The sequence below is a fragment of the Mastigoproctus giganteus genome, chromosome 10, assembly GCF_048544385.1.
Source record: "Mastigoproctus giganteus isolate SK-2022 chromosome 10, ASM4854438v1, whole genome shotgun sequence".
Classification (NCBI taxonomy): domain Eukaryota; kingdom Metazoa; phylum Arthropoda; class Arachnida; order Uropygi; family Thelyphonidae; genus Mastigoproctus; species Mastigoproctus giganteus.
This window is the reverse complement of record NC_143584.1, coordinates 230,488,012-230,512,200: the sequence shown is the minus strand read 5'-3', so window position 1 is coordinate 230,512,200 and position 24,189 is coordinate 230,488,012. Positions and strand designations below refer to the sequence as shown.

At 39.9% G+C, this 24,189-nt stretch overlaps 1 protein-coding gene across 1 annotated transcript in view; it reads right to left on the bottom strand.

Annotated features, from left to right (window-relative positions):
- The window catches only part of LOC150080022 (uncharacterized), a 219,187-nt gene extending 196,370 nt beyond the window's left edge, over nucleotides 1-22,817 (bottom strand). Inside the window, exon 1 of the mRNA XM_090383335.1 lies at nucleotides 22,682-22,817. Coding sequence (XP_090239461.1) covers nucleotides 22,682-22,817 — 136 coding nt within the window. The remainder of the gene's footprint in view (nucleotides 1-22,681) is intronic.
- Between the last annotated feature and the right edge of the window lie 1,372 nt (nucleotides 22,818-24,189).

Sequence of the window (24,189 nt, the reverse complement as noted above, 5' to 3'; positions counted from 1 at the left end):
CAAGGACACTACTGACACTATGCTGCTGCAACAGGATCTGGAAAGGTTGAGCAGATGGGCTGAGAGGTAGCAAATGAAGTTTAACATTGACAAATGTAAAGTACTACACATGGGAAACAGCAACCCCAGAGCAACGTATCAACTCTGTGGTACTACACTGTCAGTGGTAGAGAATGAAAGGGACCTGGGGGTGGTAGTGCAGGCAGATATGAAGTTCTCTGGGCAGTGCAGACGGGCTGCAAGTGTAGCTCATGGTGTATTGTCAATGATATACAGGAATTTTTCTAGCAGGGATAAGGAGGTGATTATTCCCTTGTATAAGGTAATGGTCAGGCCACACCTAAAGTACTGTATACAGGTCTGGAGGCCTCATTTCAAGAAGGATGTAGAGCTGCTGGAACGAGTACAGAGAAGGGCAACAAGATTGGTGAATGGAACAAAGGGGTGCTCTTACGAAGAAAGGCTTAAGTTTTCCAAATTAGTGTCTGGAGACTAGGCACCAGCGAGGTGATCTGATAGAGGTGTATAAAGCCTTGAATGGTTTGAGCATGCTCAATGCCGGTGGGATTCTTCCTCTCGCTCAGAATAATCACCTGAGAGGGCATAAATTCAAATTGAGGAAAGACAGATGTAGGATAGACGTGCGGAAATTTGCCCTTAGCCAGCGGGTGGTTGGTGGAACAGACTTCCATCCCTTGTTGTGGAAGTTGATAGCCTAAATAAGTTTAAGGCTCAGCTGGACAGGTATTTTGAACGAACAGAGGGGTGAAGTGGAAGGGTTTTTTTTTTTTTTTTTTTTGGCTGATGCTGCATAAGCTTGCTTTCTTGCATCAAATGCCTCTACTAATGCTTCGGTGCTTGTTGGCTCACTCATCGGTGGGCGGGCTCTGAAACCTGTCTGGGTGGTGCCCATTGAGAATAAATAACAGTAGTCTCCTCTACTAGAGAAGCGTAATTTATTCGAAGTAGTGCAATATTTGGTATCTCGTTGTGAAGGTAGCCACAATATGAGATAAAATCAAACTATGCCGTTACCGATGTAGTTAAATTTATGGGTAAACAATGGTGTATCTACACCGATATTATATAAGCATTTTAAGCCAAACACAAAGAAAAGTCTTAAAAACATCAACAGTAACTGCTTCAGTTTCAAACTTTTCCATCGAATCTGTCTAAAGATAAGTAACAAAAGTCAACATATCACCATTGACGGATTTCATTGTTGCGATCACTGATCACATTTAAGATAGTCAGACAGTTGAAGAGCTTGCGGTTGACGGATTTTTTTCTTTTCTTAGGAAAGAGCACAGGTAAGCGCAATAGAGTGATAACTGGAAGAGCGGGATTAGCCACACTTTTTATGAACTGCATAAGAGTAAAATTCCATGCAAAATAAATACCAGAGGTATACGGAGAATAGGAGCAAAAGTTTTGACAAAAAGAAATGACATCAGAATCTGGAGCTATCTTATCAGAAAAAGACGAGACTTTGAAGAAGAGGCGATTTACCAAAAACTTCGATACAACAGTTAGATTAACAGCAGCATGCCATGTAACAGAGGATAGTGGATTGCATTTGTAAGAGACCAGAATACTTGATTACCACTTGGAAAAGAATCGAGTTTTCTACTCTTAGAGTAGAAAACTTGGTTCTTTTCAGATGGAATAATTCTAGGGAAAATATAAGATCTGAATAAACATTGGAATCGGAAGACTTAAAACAGTCATCCAACAAAGGAAAACAGAAATATAAAAATCATGAAGATCATCTGACAAAGAGGATCCATTGGAAAAGATACTCTCAAAAATTAGTGACCCTGGTTGTGGTAAGAGGACCACTAACCGCTTTTTGACTGGGAAGCATCAAGGGTGAAGCCAGCTGGAATTGGATTGTTTTCTAGTTGCCTCTGAACACTGAGTTGCCACTTTATTATGTACACAACCTTTTTTCTGAAATGTTCTTGGGTTTTAGGCTCATCAGCAACTTAGCCCATATTGCCGTATATAATAAAATGGAGGAGAAATTGTTGAAGTTAAACATAAGGTACCTGGGGTGGATGGGATCTATCCAGTTATATTGAAAGAGGCGGCGGCAAAGGAAGCAAGCAAACCCTTAGCCATAATTATGAAAGCATCCTTGGACTCACGAGAGGTCTCCACGAACTGGAGTTGTGAAAATGTATCCCCAATTCACAAAGGGCGACAAGAGTAATTACAGACCTATTAGTTTAACTTCTCTTCTGGGGATAATAATGGAGTCACTGTTTAATTGGAGGATCATGTAGACAAGATAGCAGTAATAATTCAGACACAGCATGGGTTTGACAAGGGAAAGTCTTGTCTGTCCAATTTGATTGGATACGATGTGGCCACAAAGAAACTAGTGTAAGAAATAATTTTGATACCATATACATGTACTTGGATTTCAGGAAAGATTTTGATACTGTTGCACATAGAAGACTACTGTACAATTTTTTATATATATCATTATTTCATATATTTTTTTCATTTTATTTTACTAAAATTATGTATTTTATTTTTTTTTCTGTTATTATTTTTATTATATTTATTAATTTATTTTTTAATTATTTATCAATTTATTATTGATATTTTTATTTATTGATAATAATTATTATTTATTTATAATATTATATTTTTTTTTTATGTGGGCTCCCACGTTGGGTATCCTGGGAGCGAGACTGCTGGCACCTACCGGTATAGCACTTCCTGCGGTGAGTGCAGAATTGTGCTTTAGCACAGTAAGATAAGATACACTTTCAGGCCGTTTCTTTTTTTGGAGGTTTTATCCAAATATAATATATACAGGTGGAATTAGGCGAGAGCCTGGGAGCCACCCATGACACGAACACATACGGTTGTTAAAATTGAAGTATCCCTATGTAAAGGACTCTGGAACGAGTTCTAAGGCTCGTACTGAAGAAAATTTGGACAACAGGTACAAAATTAACCCCGGGGGCTCACATGGGCTTGGCACACACAGGGTCCTGAGCTGGATATTATCAATTATCATTCTTTTTTTTTTGGTGATTTCCTCCCTACTCTCTCTGCCAAATTTTTTTTTGGCTGGTGCAGCATAAGCTTCAGGCTTCCTTGCACCATATGGCTAATAATAATAAAGAATGTGCTCACCATTTATCGAAAAAAAAAAAAAAAGTTAAAGTTTGTCACTATATGGCGCTGTGGCAATACAAATCACTTGAACAGCGTTACAATTGTTCAATGTGTTCTCCATTTTGGTCAATAACTGCAATAGCCAGCACGTGACGTCTAATGCTGTCCTTCAGATCTGCCAGAGTTTGACATCCTTCCCGATACACCTGGCTCTTCAAAAAAACCTCACAACCAGAAGTCGCATGGGGTGAGGTCCGGTGATCGGGGTAGCCAAGATGTGTGGAAACAACGGCTGATAACCCGTTGATAATTATTGATTATCACAACACATTACAACTCTGTAATGTGTTGCCTTAGAAATCTTTGGACAACGGTGGATGTGTGTGCCGCACCATCTTTCATGAATATGGTATCCTTGAAGGCATCCACGTTGTTGCAGCTCTGGTATTGCGAAATTTACCAACGTTTTATAATATCGCTGTCCAGTGACGGAACAGGTGCGGAGTCCAGTCGGTGTGACCTGTTCAAAAAAAATATGTCCCAATCATGAATGTGGCCGCAAATCCCCACCACACTATCACTTTTGTAGTATGCAATGGGACCTCTTGGATAACTCGAGGGTTTTGTTGCCCAAATGCGGCAGTTGTGCGTATTCACTTGTCCATTTAAGCAGAAGTGGGCTTCATCACTCCAAAGGATGTTCCATAGCCAAGTGATATCCACTGTCATTCGCGCAAGAAACTGAAGTGCGTATGTGAAACACCATGCTTTAGCTGCTATAACATGTGCATCTTGTAAGGATAGTACTGCAACACCTGACGCATTACTAGCCTTACAGTGGAATACGGCATGTCCACTTCACGAGAAACAGCTGGCACACTTGCGCTACCACATGGAGATTGACTCGATAAATCCACGACAGCCATAGCCACATCTTCAACACGAGAGGAGTGCACTCGTTTTCGACCTCTACCAGGTTGAACACCAAGATGTCCTGTCGCTTCAAATTACGCAATCATTTTGCAGGCAGCACAAACAGTCATAAGTCCACGCCTTATGCGCTTCATCACGCCGGAATTCTGATAGCCGCAGCTGCGTTGTTGCTGTTCTGATAGTACAGCTTTACTAATAGCCTTATCCTGCAACGTTGTTGGCATTGCTACTGCAGTGCAGGCAAACATCTACTGTATGATTTTGAAGAGACAGTACAGTAGAGCTGAATAGTGGCGTTGTGGCAATAACTTACGATTATGTAAATAACGTAAGTTATTTACATAATCGTAAGTTTACGATTATGTAATTAACTTACGTTATTTACATAATTAGTTAGTTACGATTATGCAAGATCTTAGTTACGATTATGCAAATAACGTAAGTTATTTGCATAATCGTAACTAAGATAGTTACGCGCCATACAGTGACAGATTTTGTAACCTTTTTTTTTTCTTCCCCCATTAAATGGCGAGGGCATTTTTTATTGTACCTGTTGTCCAAATTTCTCTTCAGTAGGAGCCTTAGAACTCGCTCCATAGCCCTCTACACAGGGATATTTTAATTTTAACAACTCTGTACATACATATATATTATACAAATTGGAGTAGCATTAAGGGTAAGTTGCTGCAGTGGATAAAATGATGATAGTAGATGACAATAGAGACTACTTTTCGTGGACTAATGTTATTAGTGGAGTCCCCCAGGGGTCGGTGTTGGGCCCATTGTTTTTTTTCTGTATTTATTAATGAATCGAACTCGGGTCGTTTCCACCTGCTGTGGGTAGGACGGTAATTAGACAACTATGATACCCCCAAGGGCTTTTTATGAAATGGAGCTATTAGTAGAGTCAGGGATTTTTTTCCGTGGGAATGAAGAATAATATGATAATGAAATTAAGGGAGAGTTAGGGAATGTCACTGGCAAGTTCCTCATATATACTTTAGATGAACCCCAGGGGCTCATATCTGGTGAGTATGGGCTTGATATACCCAGGGTCCTGAGCTGGATATCATCATTCTTTCTTGGTGATCTCTCTCTCTCTCTCTCTCTCTCTCTCTGTAATTCAGAAAAAAAAAATTTTTTTTTTGTTAGTGCAGCATAAGCTTCAGGCTTCCTTGCACCCTATGGTTAATAATAATAATTTAGAGAAGGATTTCCTGTTTTTGTACTCTCCTCTCCTATGACTTTCTGGAAGGGATTTTTGCTGGTTCCATAAGGTTTGGTATGTTCGTGGCATTGGATCTGGCATCATCAGGGTTTTTGTTATGCGATTCCCTGTGAATGTGGGATTTTTTTTTATTATTAATCTAAACCTGATTTAGGGAATATGTGAAAGGTAGATCCCATCTCTGACTTCATGTAGAACCGTGTACCAGAAAGAACCTACTAGTGACTGCTGGTAGCCAATTGGACAGGAATAATATCGAACATTGCCTATCACACACTCTGCAAAACACCTTACAATATCTGGCCTTTTACAGAGTTTTTCTAACAACACAGAATTATAAGTCAGAGTTTTAACTTTCGATCAGGTGCCGCCTTTCCGCAAGAACTGACACACAAGTAACAACAGCCCGATAATGGATATATATATATATATATATATATAAAATGTGATGTAAAAGTTAGGCAAAAGTAATAAAAATAAAAATAATTTTTTATTTTATTTTAAATATCATATTTATTTTAATTATCAGATATATATATATATATATATATATATATATATATAGTGAACGTAAAATTCTTAGTCCATGTCATATTCCTTCAGTAAGAGGAAAAATTCCGTTCTCTTTACTAATATAATAGCATATTTCATACGTTTCAAAATTCCAAATGAAATACAATAGAAGTTTGTAACTGAGATCGTGGAGATGTTTTCGGTATGCAGCAATAAAATAATCAAAGCCATTAGTCGCGGTGAATCAACCCGTAAGCGGAACGTGCTTCCCAGTCCACCTACCAGTAGCCTACGCTTGCGGCGGTTGTAAAAGTGTAGGCACTTGTGTGACGGCCACCCACGTGGCTACGGAGATACTACGAGAGTGTTCTTTCCGTCACGCGACAAGAAAGCAATTTTTCAAATTACGACACACGCAAAACGTGATGACTCTCATCGACAAAATACTGTAGTAATCACTGATTTTTTTTCCAATTCATCGTTTTTGTTCGATATTTATCTTATACAACAAAAACTAGTAAATGACAAATTACATAAATACAGTACATGTATATAATAAAATTTTCACTTATACTCAGGGACAACCATATAAGGTAAGGGATAGTATAAGAATATAGGTTTGTTAGGTGGTAATGTAAGCCAAAAATGTCCAGGTGACAATGGAATTAACATAGAGCTCATCAAATACTAAAGAAAAAATTTTTGAAATTAAACTACTTGAACTAATGAATATGATTTCTGCAGGCCAACAGATAGTTGGCAAAATTCACTTGTAGTGCCAATTTTCAAAAAAGACAATATAAACAACTGCAATAACTACAGAGGAACCAGTCTCCTAAAATCAGGATACAGTATAAAGTATACTCAAGCTTTTTAAAACTTAAACATACTTGAAGAAGAACAAAACAAGTTCAGGAGGGGAAGACCATGTGCAGATGCTTACTTCACACTCAAGCTCATAATAGAAAAAAGAAGAGTTTAATTTGGAAACCTATCTCTTATTCATAGATTACAAAAAATCCTTTGACAAGGAGAACTGAATAAAATTATTTGAAATCTTAAAAGAAGGCAATAAAACAAACTAGTTGATTCAGGCCATCCTGAATATCTATAAACAAGTGAATGTTGACCTGAACTTAACAAGTACAGGTATAGGCTTTACACACAAACTAAGAAATATTGTTCAAGGTTTAGGCCTAAATGAATGTCAGATGAACTAATGAAACATATGGCAGAGAAGAAAAATGCATGGGGTACATATAAATTAACATGTGACACAGAAGCCTATGATAGATACAAGTTGATCTGTAACCAAGTTACAAAAGAGGTTAGGCAGGCGAAGGCAGATTACGAGAAATCTTTGGCAAGGGATGCAAAGAAAAACAGCAAAGAGTTCTTTACTTATGTAAACTCTAGAAGGAAGGGGATGAATCAGTTTGGTCCACTTGATATCGATGAGTCAACTATTGATGATCCTGCTCAGGGAGCTAACAAACTAAATAAATATTTTGCATCGACATTCACACATGAGGAGTTATTTAGCGAGGGGAAAGCCAGGGGTGTATTCAACTCTAGCAATAAGCTAGAGAATCTTGTAATAACTGAGAGCAAAGTGGAGGAGAAATTGTTGAAGATAAACACAAGAAAGGCACCTAGGGTGGATGGGATCTATCCAGTTATATTAAAGGAGGCAAGGAAGTAGGCAAATCCTTAGCCATAATTATGAGAGCTTCCTTGGACTCAGGGGAGGTACCCACAGACTGGAGATGTGCAAATCTGACCCCTATTCACAAAGGAGGATCAAAGGGAAAAACAAATAATTAGTCCTGTTAGTTTAACTTCTGTTCCAGGGAAAATTAATGGAGGCACTGGTTAAAGAAGCATTGCAGAATCATTTAGACTAGACTTAAATTATAGCTCGAACACAGTATGGGTTTGTTAAGGGGAAGTCTTGTCTGACCAATTTCATTAGATACTATGATGTGGTCAAAGGAACTGGATGCAAAGAATAATTTTAGCATTAGTAGAGGCATTTGATGCAAGAAAGCAAGCTTATGCAGCATCAGCCAAAAAAAAAAAAAAAAAAACCACTTCACCCCTCTGTTCATTCAAAATACCTGTCCAGCTGAGCCTTCAACTTATTTAGGCTATCAACTTCCACGACAAGGGATGGAAGTCTGTTCCACCAACCAACCACCCGCTGGCTAAAGGCAAATTTCCGCATGTCTATCCTACCATCTGTCTTTCCTCAATTTGAATTTATGCCCTCTCAGGTGATTATTCTGAGCGAGAGGAAGAATCCCATCAGCATTGAGCATGCTCAAACCATTCACGGCTTTATACACCTCTATCAGATCACCTCGCTGGTGAATAGTCTCCAGACACTGTAATTCGCAAAACTTAAGCCTTTCTTCGTAAGATCACCCCTTTGTTCCATTCACTAATCTTGTTGCCCTTCTCTGTACTCGTTCCAGCAGCTCTACATCCTTCTTAAAATGAGACCTCCAGACCTGTATACAGTACTCTAGGTGTGGCCTGCCATTGCCTTATACAAGGGAATAATCACCTCCTTATCCCTGCTAGAAAAATTCCCATATTTCATTGACAATACACCATGAGCTACTCTTGATGCCCATCTGCACTGCTCAGAGAACTTCATTTTTGCCTGCACAACCACCCCCAGGTCCCTTTCATTCTCTACCACTGTCAGTGTAGTAGCACAGAGTTGATACGTTGCTCTGGGGTTGCTGTTTCCCATGTGTAGTACTTTACATTTGTCAATGTTAAACTTCATTTGCCACCTCGCATCCCATCTGCTCAACCTTTCCAGATCCTGTTGCAGCAACACAGCATTAGCATTAGTAGAAGCATATGATGCAAGAAAGCAAGCTTATTCAGCATCAGCCAAAAAAAAAAAAAAAAAACCCCACTCCCATTTCAGCCCTCCGTTCGTTTGAAATACCTGTCCAGTTGAGCCTTAAATTTATTTAGGCTATCAACTTCAACAACAAGTGATGGAAGTCGGTTCCACCAACCAACCACCCGCTGGCCAAAGGCAAATTTCCGCACATCTATCCGACATCCGTCCTTCCTCAATTTGAATTTATGCCCTCTGAGGTGATTATTCTGAGCAAGATGAAGAATCCCATTGGCATTGAGCATGCTCAAACCATTCAAAGCCTTATGCACCTCTATCAGATCACCTCGTCGGTGCCTAGTCTCCAGACTCTTTAATTTGCAAAACTTAAGCCTTTCTTCGTAAGAGCAACCCTTTGTTCCATTCACTAATCTTGTTGTCCTTCTCTGTACCCGTTCCAGCAGCTCTACATCCTTCTTGAAATGAGGCCTCCAGACCTGTATACAGTACTCAAGATGTGGCCTAACCATTGCCTTATACAAGGGAATAATCACCTCCTTATCCCTGCTAGAAAAATTCCTGTATATCATTGACAAGACACCATGAGCTACTCTTGCAGCTCGTCTGCACTGCTCAGAGAACTTCATATCTGCCTGCACAATTACCCCCAGGTCCTTTTCATTCTCCACCACTGTCAGTGTAGTACCGCAGAGTTGATACGTTGCTCTGGGGTTACTGTTTCCCATATGTAATACTTTACATTTGTCAATGTTAAACTTCATTTGCCACCTCTCAGCCCATCTGTTCAACATTTCCAGGTCCTGTTGCAACAGCATAGTGTCAGTAGTGTCCTTAACAACCCTGCCAACCTTTGCATCATCTGCAGACTTGGACATTAAACTTGATATACCATCATCAATATCATTCATAAACACCGAAAACAACAACGGACCCAACACTGAACCCTGAGGGACTCCACTAATAACATTAGTCCACGTTGAGCAGTGTCCATTGATTACTACTCTCTGTCTTCTGCCACTCAACCATCCCCTTATCCATAGCAGCAATTTGCCTCCAATGCCACACTGCTCCAATTTGTACAGCAGTCTTCCATGTGCAACAGTATCAAAAGCCTTTCTAAGATCCAAATATATAATATCAAAGTTATTCCCTGCATCCTGTTCTTTTGTGACTACATCGTAGTATCCAATCAAATTGGTCAGGCAAGACCTGCCCTTAACAAAACCATGCTGCATCTGAGCTATAACTGAATTCTTGTCTAGATGATCCTGGAGTGCTTCTTTAACCAGTGCCTCCATTAACTTACCTGGAACAGAAGTTAAACTAACAGGTCTATAATTACTTGTGTCAGCCTTTGATCCTGCTTTGTGAATTGGGGTTACATTTGCACATCTCCAGTCTATGGGTACCTCCCCTGAGTCCAAAGAAGATCTCATAATTATGGCTAGGGGTTTGCTTACTTCCTTTGCTGCCTCCTTTAATATAACTGGATAGATCCCATCCACCCCAGGTGCCTTTTTTATGTTTATCCTCAACAATCTCTCCTCCACTTTCCTCTCAGTTATTACAAAATCATCCAGCTCACTGCCAATGTTTACTTTACCTACATCATTCTCCTTCCTGAATAACTCCTCATGCGTGAATGTAGATGCAAAATACTCGATTAGATTGTTAGCCACCTGAGCAGGATCCTCAACTGTTGAACCATCAATATCCAGTGGACCAATCTGATTCATCCCTTTCCTTCTCGAGTTTAAATATGTAAAGAACTCTTTTCTGTTTTTCTTTGCATCCTTTGCCAAGGATTTTTCGTAGTCTGCCTTTGACTGCCTAATCTCCTTTGTGACTTGGTTACAGACCACTTATATCTATCATAGGCTTCCATGTCACCCATTAATTTGTATGTACCCCATGCATTTTTCTTCTCTGCCACATGCCTCATTAGTTCATCTGACAACCATTTAGGCCTAAACCTTGAACAATATTTCTTAGTTGGTATGTAAAGCCTGGTAGCCTCCAAGATTAGTTCCTTGAATGCTTCCCATTTTGAGTTCGCTGTTGGTAACATCATCAGTTGGTCCCACTGTATAGAATTTAATACTGTCTCAGACCATCGTAGTCGCCTTTACGAAAGCAATAACCCTTCCCTTTACCCCTTATGGTAGTTACCTCGTTGAGTAAATCCCACTTCAGCACACTGTGATCACTGCCACCTAGTGGTTCATTTATCTGCAGATTCTTAATGCATGAAGAATCACTACTGATAATCAGATCAAGAGTATTGCTCCCTCTTGTTGCCTCACGAACATGCTGATGTAGAAAACAATCATCCAATAAATCATCCAATGAGAGTAGGAGTGTGCTATAGGCCTAATGACTCTGATGAGTATAATAAGAAACTGTTCGGAGAAATAGAGTGGGCCAGTAAATCAGAGAGTCTTATAATGGGGGATTTTAATTTCCCAGATATTGACTGGAATTTGGGGGCTGGTCACTCACACAGTAGCAAGGCTTTTGTGGATTTATTGGATGATTGTTTTCTACATCAGCATGTTCGGGAGGCAACTAGAGGGAGTAATACTCTTGATTTGATTATCAGTAGTGATTCTTCATGCATTAAGAATCTGCAGATAAATGAACCACTTGGTGGCAGTGATCACAGTGTGCTGAAGTGGGAGTTACTCAAAGAGGTAACTACCATTAGGGGTAAAGGGAAGGGGTATTGCTTTCGTAAAGGCGACTACAATGGACTGAGACAGTATTTAAATTCTATACAGTGGGATCAACTGATGATATTGCCAACAGCAAATTCAAAATGGGAAGCATTCAAAGAACTTATCGTGGAAGCTACTAGGCTTTACATACCAACTAAGAAATATTGTTCAAGGTTTAGGCCTAAATGGTTGTCAGATGAACTAATGAGGCATATGGCAGAGAAGAAAAATGCATGGGATACATACAAATTAACACGTGACTCGGACGCCTATGATAGATACAAGTTGATCTGTAACCAAGTTACAAAGGAGGTTAGGCAGGCGAAGGCAGATTACGAGAGATCCTTGGCAAGGGATGCGAAGAAAAACAGCAAAGAGTTCTTTACTTATGTAAACTCTAGAAGGAAGGGGATGAATCAGATTGGTCCACTTGAGATCGATGGGTCAACTGTTGATGACCCTGCTCGGGTAGCTAACAAACTAAATGAATATTTTGCATCGACATTCACACATGAGGAGTTATTCAGCGAGGGGAATGCCAGAGGTGTATTCAACTCTAGCAGTAAGTTAGAGAATCTTGTAATAACTGAGAGCAAAGTGGAGGAGAAATTGTTGAAGATAAACACAAGAAAGGCACCTGGGGTGGATGGGATCTATCCAGTTATATTAAAGGAGGCAGCAAAGGAGGTAAGCAAACCCTTAGCCATAATTATGAGAGCTTCCTTGGACTCAGGGGAGGTACCCATTGACTGGAGATGTGCAAATGTGACCCCAATTCACAAAGGGGGATCAAAGGCTGACACAAGTAATTATAGACCTGTGAGTTTAACTTCTGTTCCCGGAAAATTAATGGAGGCACTGGTGAAAGAAGCACTGCAGGATCATCTAGACAAGACTTCAGTTATAGCTAGTAGGACACAGCATGGTTTTGTTAAGGGGAAGTCTTGCCTGACCAATTTGATTGGATACTATGATGCAGTCACAAAAGAACTGGATGCAGGGAATAACTTTGGTACTATATACTTGGATCTTAGAAAGGCTTTTGATACTGTTGCACATGGAAGACTGCTGCACAAATTGGAGCAGTGTGGCATTGGAGGCAAGTTGCTGCTATGGATAAAGGGGTGGTTGAGGGGGAGAAGACAGAGAGTGGTAATCAATGGACACTGCTCATCGTGGACTAATGTTATTAGTGGAGTCCCTCAGGGTTCAGTATTGGGGCCTTTATTGTTTTCTGTATTTATAAATGATATTGATGATGGTATATCAGGCTTAATGTCCAAGTTTGCAGACGATACGAAGGTTGGCAGGGTTGTCAAGGACACTACTGACACTATGCTGCTGCAACAGGATTTGGAAAGGTTGAGCAGATGGGCTTCGAGGTGGCAAATGAAATTTAACATTGACAAATGTAAAGTACTACATATGGGAAACAGCAACCCCAGAGCAACGTATCAACTCTGTGGTACTACACTGACAGTGGTAGAGAATGGAAGGGACCTTGGGGTGGTGGTACAGGCAGATATGAAGTTCTCTGAGCAGTGCAGACGAGCTGCAAGAGTAGCTCATGGTGTATTGTCAATGATATATAGGAATTTTTCTAGCAGGGATAAGGAGGTGATTATTCCCTTGTATAAGGCAATGGTCAGGCCACACCTAGAGTACTGTATACAGGCCTGGAGGCCTCATTTCAGGAAGGATGTAGAGCTGCTGGAACGAGTACAGAGAAGGGCAACTAGATTGGTGAATGGGACAAAGGGGTTCTCTTACGAAGAAAGGCTTAAGTTTTGCAAATTACAGTGTCTGGAAACTAGGCACCAGCGGGGTGATCTGATAGAGGTGTACAAAGCCTTGAATGGTTTGAGCATGCTCAATGCTGATGGGATTCTTCCTCTAGCTCAGAAAAATCACCTGAGAGGGCATAAATTCAAATTGAGGAAAGACAGATGTAGGATAGATGTGCGGAAATTTGCCTTTAGCCAGCGGGTGGTTGGTGGGTGGAACAGACTTCCATCCCTTGTCGTGGAAGTTGATAGCCTAAATAAGTTTAAGGCTCAGCTGGACAGGTATTTCGAACGAACAGAGGGGTGAAGTGGAAGTGGTTATTTTTATTTATTTATGTTACTTTTTTTTTTTTTTTTTTTGGCTGATGCTGCATAAGCTTGCTTTCTTGCATCAAATGCCTCTACTAATGCTAATATTGAAAGGAATCCACAAAAGCCTTGCTAGTGTGCGAGTGACCAACCCACAAATTCCAGTCAATATCTGGGAAATTAAAATCCCCCGTTATAAGACTCTGATTTACTGGCCCACAATATTTCCCTGTACAATATCTTATTATACTCATCAGAGTCATTAGGCCTATAGCACACTCCTACTCTCAATTTTGATTTCCCTATGCTTATGTCGCACCGAACTGACTCGACACTGCCCTGTCCATCGATGTCGACTGGCTTCACTTCCTTGGACCTTATGTGTTTCTTAATTAATAGCATAACCCCTCCTCCCTCCTGTCCTGTCTATCCTTCCTATACACATTGTATTCCCCAAATTCCAGTTCCGCATTACTTATATCTGTGTGACACCACGTCTCTGATATCCCAACAATATCTGCCTTTGATGTTTTGAGCAATACCTCAAATTCATCAAATTTATTACCAAACTCCTAGCATTGGTGTACACGCAGGTATACATGCACCTGTTCTATTCTTAGCTACCCTAACACAAACCCATGTGTTTACTTGTACCGCAATGACTCCCAGCAGTCTCTGAAATATCCTGCATCTTGTTTTTCAGGCTTCTGCTCATTTCAATAGAAGCAGTGCAAGAATCACTTCCACCTCTGCCAGTGGCTACTGTTAATCTATTAGTCCTTGTATCCCCCCCAACTAGCAGTTTTCCGACCCACCTAACACTGCCTCAACAGCATCAGCAAAAATTCTTGCAAAATTCTTGCATAGTGTCAGTAGTGTCTTTGACAACCCTGCCTACCTTTGTATCGTCTGCGAACTTCGACATTAAGCTTGATATACCCTCTCAATATCATTTATGAATACAGAAAACAATAATGGACCCAACACTGAGCCCTGAGGGACTCCACTAATAATATTAGTCCACGACGAGCAGTGTCCATTGATTACCACTCTGTCTTCTCCCCCTCAGCCACCCCTTTATCCACAGCAGCAATTTGCCTCCAATGTCACACTGCTCCAATTTGTGCAGCAGTCTTCCATGTGCAACAGTATCAAAAGCCTTTCTAAGATCCAAGTATATAATATCAAAGTTATTCCCTGCATCCAGTTCCTTTGTAACTGCATAATAGTATTCAATCAAATTGGTCAGGCAAGACTTCCCCTTAACAAAACCATGCTGTGTCCGAGCTATAACTGAAGTCTTGTCTAAATGATCCTGCAGTGCTTCTTTAACTAGTGCCTCCATTAATTTTCCTGGAACAGAAGTGAAACTCACAGGTCTATAATTACTTGTGTCAGCCTTTGATCGTCCTTTGTGAATTGGGGTCACATTTGCACATCTCCAGTCTGTGGGTACCTCCCCTGAGTCCAAGGAAGCTCTCAAAATTATGGCTAAGGGTTTGCTTACTTCCTCTGCTGCCTCCTTTAATATAACTGGATAGATCCCATCCACCCCGGGTGCCTTTCTTGTGTTTATCTTCAACAATTTCTCCTCCACTTTACTCTCAGTTATTACAAGATTCTCTAGCTTACTGCTAGAGTTGAGTGAATGTCGATGCAAAATATTCATTTAGTTTGTTAGCTACCTGAGCAGGATCATCAACAGTTGACCCATCGATATCAAGTGGACCAATCTGATTCATCCCCTTCCTTCTAGAGTTAACATAAGTAAAGAACTCTTTGCTGTTTTTCTTTGCATCCCTTGCCAAAGATTTCTCGTAATCTGCCTTCGCCTGCCTAACCTCCTTTGTAACTTGGTTACAGATCAACTTGTATCTATCATAGGCTTCTGTCATGTGTTAATTTGTATGTATCCCATGCATGTTTCTTCTCTGCCATATGCCTCATCAGTTCATCTGACATCCATTTAGGCCTAAACCTTGAACAATATTTCTTAGTTGGTATGTAAAGCCTAGTAGCTTCCAAGATAAGTTCTTTGAATGCTTCCCATTTTGCATTTGCTGTTGGTAACATCATCAGTTGGTCCCACTGTATAGAATTTAAATACTGTCTCAGTCCATCATAGTCGCCTTTACGAAAGCAATAACCCTTCCCTTTACCCCTAATGGTAGTTACCTCTTTGAGTAAATCCCACTTCAGTACACTGTTATCACTGCCACCTAGTGGTTCATTTATCTGCAGATTCTTAATGCATGAAGAATCACTGCTGATAATCAAATCAGGAGTATTCCTCCCTCTAGTTGCCTCCCGAACATGCTGATGTAGAAAACAATTATCCAATAAATCTACAAAAGCCTTGCTAGTGTGTGAGTGACCAGCCCCCAAATTCCAGTCAATATCTGGGAAATTAAAATCTGCCATTATAAGACTCTCTGATTTATTGGCCCACTATTTCCCTGTACAGTTTCTTATTGTACTCATCAGAGTCATTAGGCCTATAGCACACTCCTACTCTCAATTTTGATCTCCCAATGCTTATGTCACACCAAACTGACTCGACACTGCACTGTCCAGCGATGTCCACTGGCTTCACTTCCTTGGATTTTATGTATTTCTTAACTAATAGCATAACCCCTCCTCCCTTTCTATCCAGTCTATCCTTTCTGTAGACATTGAACTCCCCAAATTCCAGTTCTGCATTCCTTATATCTGTGTGACACCACGTCTCTGATATCCTAACAATATCTGCCTTTGATGTTTTGAGCAATACCTCAAATTCATCAAATTTATTTACTAAACTCCTAGCATTGGTATTCACGCAAGTATACATGCACCTATTTCTATTCTTAGCTACCCTAACACAACCCATGTGTTTACTTGTACCGTAATGACTCCCAGCAGTCTCTGAAATATCCTGCATCTTGTTTTTCAGGCTTCTGCTCATTCCAATAGAAGCAGTGCAGGAATCTCTTTCACCTCTGCTGGTGGCTACTGTTAATCTATTCGTCTTTGTCTCCCCCCAAGCTAGCAGTTTTCCGACCCACCTAACACTGCCTTGACAGCATCAGCAAATATTCTTGCACCCTTTCTATTTAAGTGTATCCCATCCCTGTAGAAGCAATCTCTCCTGTTAACAAGTACAGTGTGATATATAGGAATTTTGCTAGCAGGGAAAAGGAGGTGATTGTCTCTCTGTATAAGGCAATGGTCAGGCCATTGCCTTATACAGAGTCAAGTCTGGAGGCCTCATTTTAGGAAAGATATAGATTTTCTTGAGCGTGTACAGAGAAGGGCAACAAGATTGGTGAGGGGAATGAAGGGATCCTCTTACCAAGCAGTCTCTCCTGTTAACAAGTACAGTCCAGGCTGAAAAAAATTCTACCCCTTGAGCCTTGCACAATCTTTCCAGGGCCGAATTGATCGACAAGGCTCTCATCATATACTCCCTCCTATCGTGTCTGGCCAGAATTGCAGACACTTTCAAATTCAAATTTCGATGAAAGACTGCTCTGTGGTGTAGCTAGGGGAAAGCAAAGGGTGTAGTCCACCCTGGGCAGCACTTTTCAAGTGAAACAATTTTATTTTTCAATGATTTTTTTATTTATGTTAACTTAGTAATTTTTATTACTTAATTAACAGAAAAGCAAGAAAAATAACATTTTCGAATGTTGGAATTAAAAGTTTTACTTCAAAAATAAACAAGTGTTTTAATTTATTTCCCCATACATCGTTTTGACTTTTTGTAGTATTTTTGGTGTGTATTGAGAGGGGCGGAAAACTCAGGGACCAACCTGGGCAGCAAAAGCTCTAGCTACAGTACAGAGACTACTCCACAAATTGGAGCAGTGTGCCATTGGAAGTAAACTGCTGCTATGGATAAAGGAATGGTTCAGTGGGAGAACACAGAGAGTGATAATCAATGGACAGTTCTCTTTGTGGACTAATGTTATTAGTGGAGTTCCCCAGGATTCAGTGTTGGGTTCATTGTTTTCTGTATTAATTATATTAATAATGGTCAACATTGTCTATATCAGGCTTAATGTCCAAGTTTTCAGATGATATGAAGGTCAGCAGGGTTGTTAATAACAGTACACTAATGACAGTACGCTGCTGCACCAGGAACTAAAAAAGTTGAGGAGATGAACGGAGAGAGGTGGCAACTGAAGTTTAACACTGACAAATGTATGAACTGTGTGGTACTACACTGACAGTGGTGGAGAATGAAAAGGACCTGGGGATAATTGTGCAGGCAGATATGAAGTTTTTTGAGCAGTGCAGACTGTCTGCAAGAGTAGTTCATGGTGTCTTGTCAATTATACACAGCAATTTTTCTAGCAGGGATAAGGAAGTGATTATCCTCTTGCATAAGGCAATGGTCAGGCCACACCTTGATTACTGTATACAGGTCTGGAGGCTTCATTTTAAGAAGGATGTAGAGCTGCTGGAACGAGTACAGAGAAGGGCAACAAGATTAGTGAATGGAACAAGGTTGCTCTCAAGAAGAAAGGCTTATGTTTTGCAAATTACGGTGTCTGGAGAATAGGCACCTGCACCTATTCTAATCTATGGACCTGAAGCATGGATAATGAGAAAAGGGGACAGGAGGAGAATGACTGGTGCAGAAATGTACTTTATACGCAGATCCACAGGCTACACCATACTTGAAAATTATTATTTATGCGAGGTGATCTGATTGAGGTGTATAAAGCCTTGAATGGTTTGAGCATGCTCAATGCTGATGGGATTCTTCCTCTTGCTCAGAATAATCATCTGAGAGGGCATAAATTCAAATTGAGGAAAGATAGTTGTAGGATAGAAGTTTGCCTTTAGCCAGCGGGTGGTTGATTGCTGGAACAAACTTCCATCTGACGTAGAGGTTGATAACTTAAATAGATTCAAGGTAGAACTAGACAAACATTTGGAGCACGTGGATGGGCAAAATAAGAAGGGTTTTGTTTTGGCTGATGCTATATAAGCTTGCTTTCTTGCATCACGTGCCTTTACTAATGCTAAGTGGAAAAAACATCTGCGAAATGGCCACAAATGTATGATAACATCTGTGAAATTACAGCCTGTTACCCACATGGGTGGCAGAGGCTGACAGTTTGTAGAAATTCAAAGGTGAGCTGATCAGTTACCTACAGGAGGAGGAAAATGCAACATTCTCTATTTCCTTTTCTCTCATTATTATTTATTTTATTATTATACTTTTTTTTTTTTTTTTGGCTGGTGCAGCATAAGCCTTACGCTTCCTTGCACCATGTAGCCACTACTAATACTAATATATAAAAATCATTTAAGAGAATGGAGGAAAATCTCCAAGACGGGCATCGAAATTAGGCACAAAGCAAAAATAGACACTGCTTTTTACTGATGACCAGGTTCTAATAGAAGAAAATGAGAACACATTGTAGAAAGCAATCTTCTCGTTAAACAAAATAAAACCATCTGATATGTAAATTTTAATTCCAAAGACAAAAGTGATGGCATTTAAAGGAAGATACACAATAAGAAGCAAGTTCTGCATTGACAATAATATTATCGAACAAGTTAACACTTTCAAATAACTAGGATACCACCTGTCTTATGAAAAAGATATTGAGCAAATAATAAATAATTACATAGGAATAACTAACCTATAAATCATATTTTCAAATCTAATCTGGTGCATAAGAAAACAAGGACAATAATACCTAACATCCTTTCCAGACCTATTCTAATCTATGGACTTGAAGCATGGATAATGAGAAAAGGGGATAGGAGGAGAATGACTGGTGCAGAAATGTACTTTATACGCAGATCCACAGGCTACACCATACTTGAAATGAAAAGAAATCAAGACATCAACGTCAGAACTGGGGACAACTTCAGTACTGAATTTTATCAACTCATATAGAAACAGATGGATCCAGCATGTAGAGAAAATTGAGGATGGATGCTATCTGAAAGAGGTTCTAAACTACAAACCCCAGAGAAGGGAGACAGAGGCAGATCCCTGCAAAGATGGAGAGACCTAACAGGCCACTAGGCCTAGTACTGGACAGGAAGAAGGTCTGTTATGTGTGACTATGGTGGTCTCAGACACAATTTAAACTACCATTTAGAACTTACCAACAGTAAGTTCTAAATGGTAAGCATTCAGGAAAATAATCAATGAAGCTACTAGGCTCTTCACACCAACTAAGAAATATCATTCGAAGCTTAGACCTAATGGATGTCAGATGAACTGATCAGACTTGCTGCAAAGAAGAAAATACGGGGAGTACATAAAAACTGTCAGCTGATACAGACAGCAATCAAGTCACAAAGAGGGTTAGGCAAGCTAAGGCAAATTACAAGCCTTCTCTGGCAACCAAATACAAAGAAAAGCAGCAGACTTCTTTACTTAGATTAACAGAAGGAAGGGAATGAATCACATTGGTCCAACTGATATTGATGGTTCAACAGTTGATGATCTTGCTCAGACTGCTGATAAACTAAAGAGGTATTTTGCACCTAAAATCAGGCACGAGAAGTTCTTTACGGAGAGGAAGCCAGAAGTATATAAAACTCTTAACAGGAATCTCAATAATTTTGTGATAACAAAAAAGAAAACTGGAAGAGAAAGTCTAGAAGGTAAACAAAAAATACACCCGAGATGGATCGGATCTATTCAATTATATTAAGAGAGGCAACAAAGGAGGTGAGAAAACGCTTAGATTAATTATGAGAGAGTCTCGAGTCAGGCAAGATATTCCTTTGATAAGGCAAAGGAGGTGATTATTCCATTGTATAAGGCAATGGTCAGGCCACACATTGAGTACTGTATACAGGTCTGGAGGCCTCATTTTAGGAAGGATGTAGAGTTTCTAGAAAAAGTACAGGAAGGGCAACAAGATTGGTTAAGTTCTGCAAGTTGCACAATCTGGAGACTAGGCACCTGCGAGGTGATCAGATCGAGGTGTATAAGGCCTTGAATGGTTTGAGCAGGCTCAATGCTGACGAAATACTTCTGCTTGCTCATATTAAGAACCTAAGGGGTTTTTGAACCTAATTGAATTTGAACCTAAGATTCAAATTGAGGAAAGACAGACGTAGAATAGATGTGCAGAACTTTGCCTTTAGTCAGTGGGTAGTTGATTGCTCAAACAGATTTCCATCTGTTGTTGTGGAAGTTTATAGCTAAAATAAATTTAAGACTGAACTAGACAAGCATTTGGAGTGAACAGATGGGTGACATGGGAAGATTTTTTTTTTTTTTTTTTTTTTTTTTGGCCTATGCTGTATAAGATTGCTTTCTTGCATCATATGCCTCGACTAATGCTAATGATATTTTTATGTCCTGCAGATATATCCCCAATTCACAAAGGAAGATCAAAAAGGTAACATGAGTGGTTACAGACTTATTAGTAGAGGTATATGATGCAAGAAAGCAAGCTTATAGAGCATCAGCAAAAAAAAAAAAAAAAACCTTCAAATTTCACTCATCCATTCAATTCAAATGATTGTCTAGTTCTGCCGTGAACTTATTTAAGTTTTCGATTATTTAAGAACTTATTTAAGTTTTCCACTGCGACAGATGGAAGTTTGTTCCAACTATCAACCACTGGCTAAAGGCAAATTTCTGCACATCTATTCTACAATTGTCTTCCCTCAATTTGAATTTATGTCCTTCAGGTGAGTAATCTGAGCAAGAAGAAGAGTATAGTTTCCAGATGCTGTAATTTGCAAAACTTACGCCTTTCTTGGTAAGAGCAACACTTGTTCCACTCACCAATCTCGTTGCCCTTCTCTGTACTTGTTCCAGCAGCTATACATGAGGGGAGTGCCAGAAGCTTATCAAACACTAAGAGGGAACTAAATGATTTTGTAATAACTGAGAGCAAAGTGGAGGAGAAATTGTTGAAGTTAAACATAAGGAAGGCACCTGAGGTGGACGGGATCTATCCAGTTATATTAAAGGAGGCAGAAAAGCAAGTAAGCAAACCTTTAAGCCATAATTATGAGAGCTTCCTTGGACTCAGGGAAGGTCCCCATGGACTGGAGGTGTGCAAATGTATCACCAATTCACAAAGGAGGTTCAAAAGGTGAGAAGTAACTACAGACCTGTTAGATTAGCATTGGCAGAGGCATATGATGCAAGAAAGCAAGCTTATGCAGCATCAGCCAAAAAGAAAAAAAAAAAACAACACTTCCATTTCACCCCTGCGTTCATTAGAAATACCTGTCCAGCTGAGCCTTAAATTTATTTAGGCTATCAACTTCAACAACAAGGGATGGAAGTCTGTTCCACCAACCACCCGCTGGCTAAGGGCAAATTTCTGCACATCGATCCTACATCTGTCTTTCCTCAATCTGAATTTATGCCCTCTCAGGTGATTATTCTGAGCAAGAGGAAGAATCCCATTGGCATTGAGCATGCTCAAACCATTCAAGGCTTTATACACCTCAATCAGATCACCTCGCAGGTGCCTAGTCTCCAGACACTGTAATTTGCAAAACTTAAGCCTTTCTTCTTAAGAGCAACCCTTTGTTCCATTTACTAATCTTGTTGCCCTTCTCTGTACTCGTTCCAACAGCTCTATATCCTTCTTGAAATGAGGCCTCCAGACCTGTATACAGTACTCAAGGTGTGGCTGGACCATTGCCTTATACAAGGGAATAATCACCTCCTTATCCCTGCTAGAAAAATTCCTGTATATCATTGACAAGGCACCATGAGCTACTCTTGCAGCCTATCTGCACTGCTCATAGAACATATCTGCCTGCACAATTACCCCTAGGTCCTTTTCATTCTCTACCACTGTCAGTGTAGTACCACAGAGTTCATACGTTGCTCTAGGGTTGCTGTTTCCTATATGTAGTACTTTACATTTGTCAATGTTAAACTTCATTTGCTACCTCTCAGCCCATCTGCTCAACCTTTCCAGATCCTGTTGCAGTAGCATAGTGTCAGTAGTGTCCTTGACAACCCTGCCCACCTTCGTACTGTCTGCAAACTTGGACATTAAGCTTGATATACCATCATCAATATCATTTATAAATACAGAAAACAATAATGGACCCAAAACTGAACCCTGAGGGACTCCACTAATAACATCAGTCCACGATGAGCAGTGTCCATTGATTACCACTCTCAGTCTTCTCCCCCTCAACCACCCCTTTATCCATAGCAACAATTTGCCTCCAATGCCTCACTTCTTTCCTTTACCTGAAGTTTGATCACCCTTAGACAAAAATTTCTCAGCAGCCTTCAGTTCATCAAGCACTTGCTTTTCTAATAACATCTCAGTCAGTGAATCATCATAATCAGATGAAGACACTTCCTCATCCCTAGTAGAAGCCATGGTAATAGGTTTTAGTCAAAAACTTACAAAGGGCATGGAAATGCTCTAACAATTTCCTCCTCAGGACCTTGGTATTTAAAAAATAACAAAACTCAACTCACTTTAACAAATTCAGGAACACGACCGAAGGTCAGTTCACTTTGGACAGAACCCTTTCAAAGTGCCAATGGACAGCGATCACAGACTACTTATAGGGGTGCTAGCATGAATGAAAGAGAAAAATAAAAGAAGGCAATAGAGAAGGATTAAGATATGGAGACTGAAAAATGAAAATATAGGAAAAACGTATAGTGAAAAGATAGAGAACAGAATCTGAGGTCTGAGAATGAAGTATAAGAGGAATGGGAAGGATTTAAAATAGGCTTGGGTTGCAAATGTGGAGGTGTGGGAGGACAAGTGCTGTAAAGAAAGAATGGTGGAATGAGAGAGTAAAAGAGGCTACTCTAAGGAAGAATAGGGTCTTTAGAAAGAGATGTAAAAACCGGACAGATGAGTCAGAGAGAAAAAGAAGCAAAAAGGGATACAAAGAGAATAGTTGAAGATAAGTGGTTGGAGAGCTGGTTGCCAAAACTGCGGACTGTTAATAATGGGTAAAAGATATATGGATTAGTGAAGAATAGAAGGGATAAGAAGGAACAATATTACAATATAATGAGATAGGAGGAATAATTACAAATGAAGAAATAAAGAGGTGGAGATACAATAGAAAAAGAGGTAGGAGAAAGAGGGATATCAAGAAGTGAAGTGGTGGCTACAATGGAAAAGATGAAAGAAGGAAGGTAAATTGCCACAGGGTACGATAAAGCAATTATAGAAATGGTAAGATATGCTGGCCAAGCAGGGCTGCAATGGATACATAGAGTAATAAAAATAGTATGGGAGGAGCAAAAGAGGATTGTTTGTGCCTATTATGTATACATAAATAAAAAAAAAAAAAAAAGAGGGAACAGGAAAAAGTGCGAGAGAGAGAGAGAGAGAGAGAGAGAGAGAAACAGAGAGACAGAGAGAGAGAGAGAGAGAGATTACCCTGTAGGATGAGGGACGAGCAGAGTGGCTTCAGAAAACATAGATCAACCACAGATCTAATTTTTGCTGCAAGACAAATGATGGAAAAACATTAAGAGTATGGAAAGGATCTGAACATGGCTTTTTTGGATATTGAAAAGGTGTATGATAGCGCAGAGTGACGAAAGGTATGGGAAGTATTAAGGAAACAGGGAGTAGGAAAGTCGTTGGTAGAGTATTAGTATTAAAGTTCAATACAAAGGATATGAAAGCTGTGTGAAAACAACGGTTGGAAACACAGCTAGTTTGAAGTTAGTAATGGATTGAGACAGGGTAGTGTACTCTTACTTCTACTGTTCACACTAGT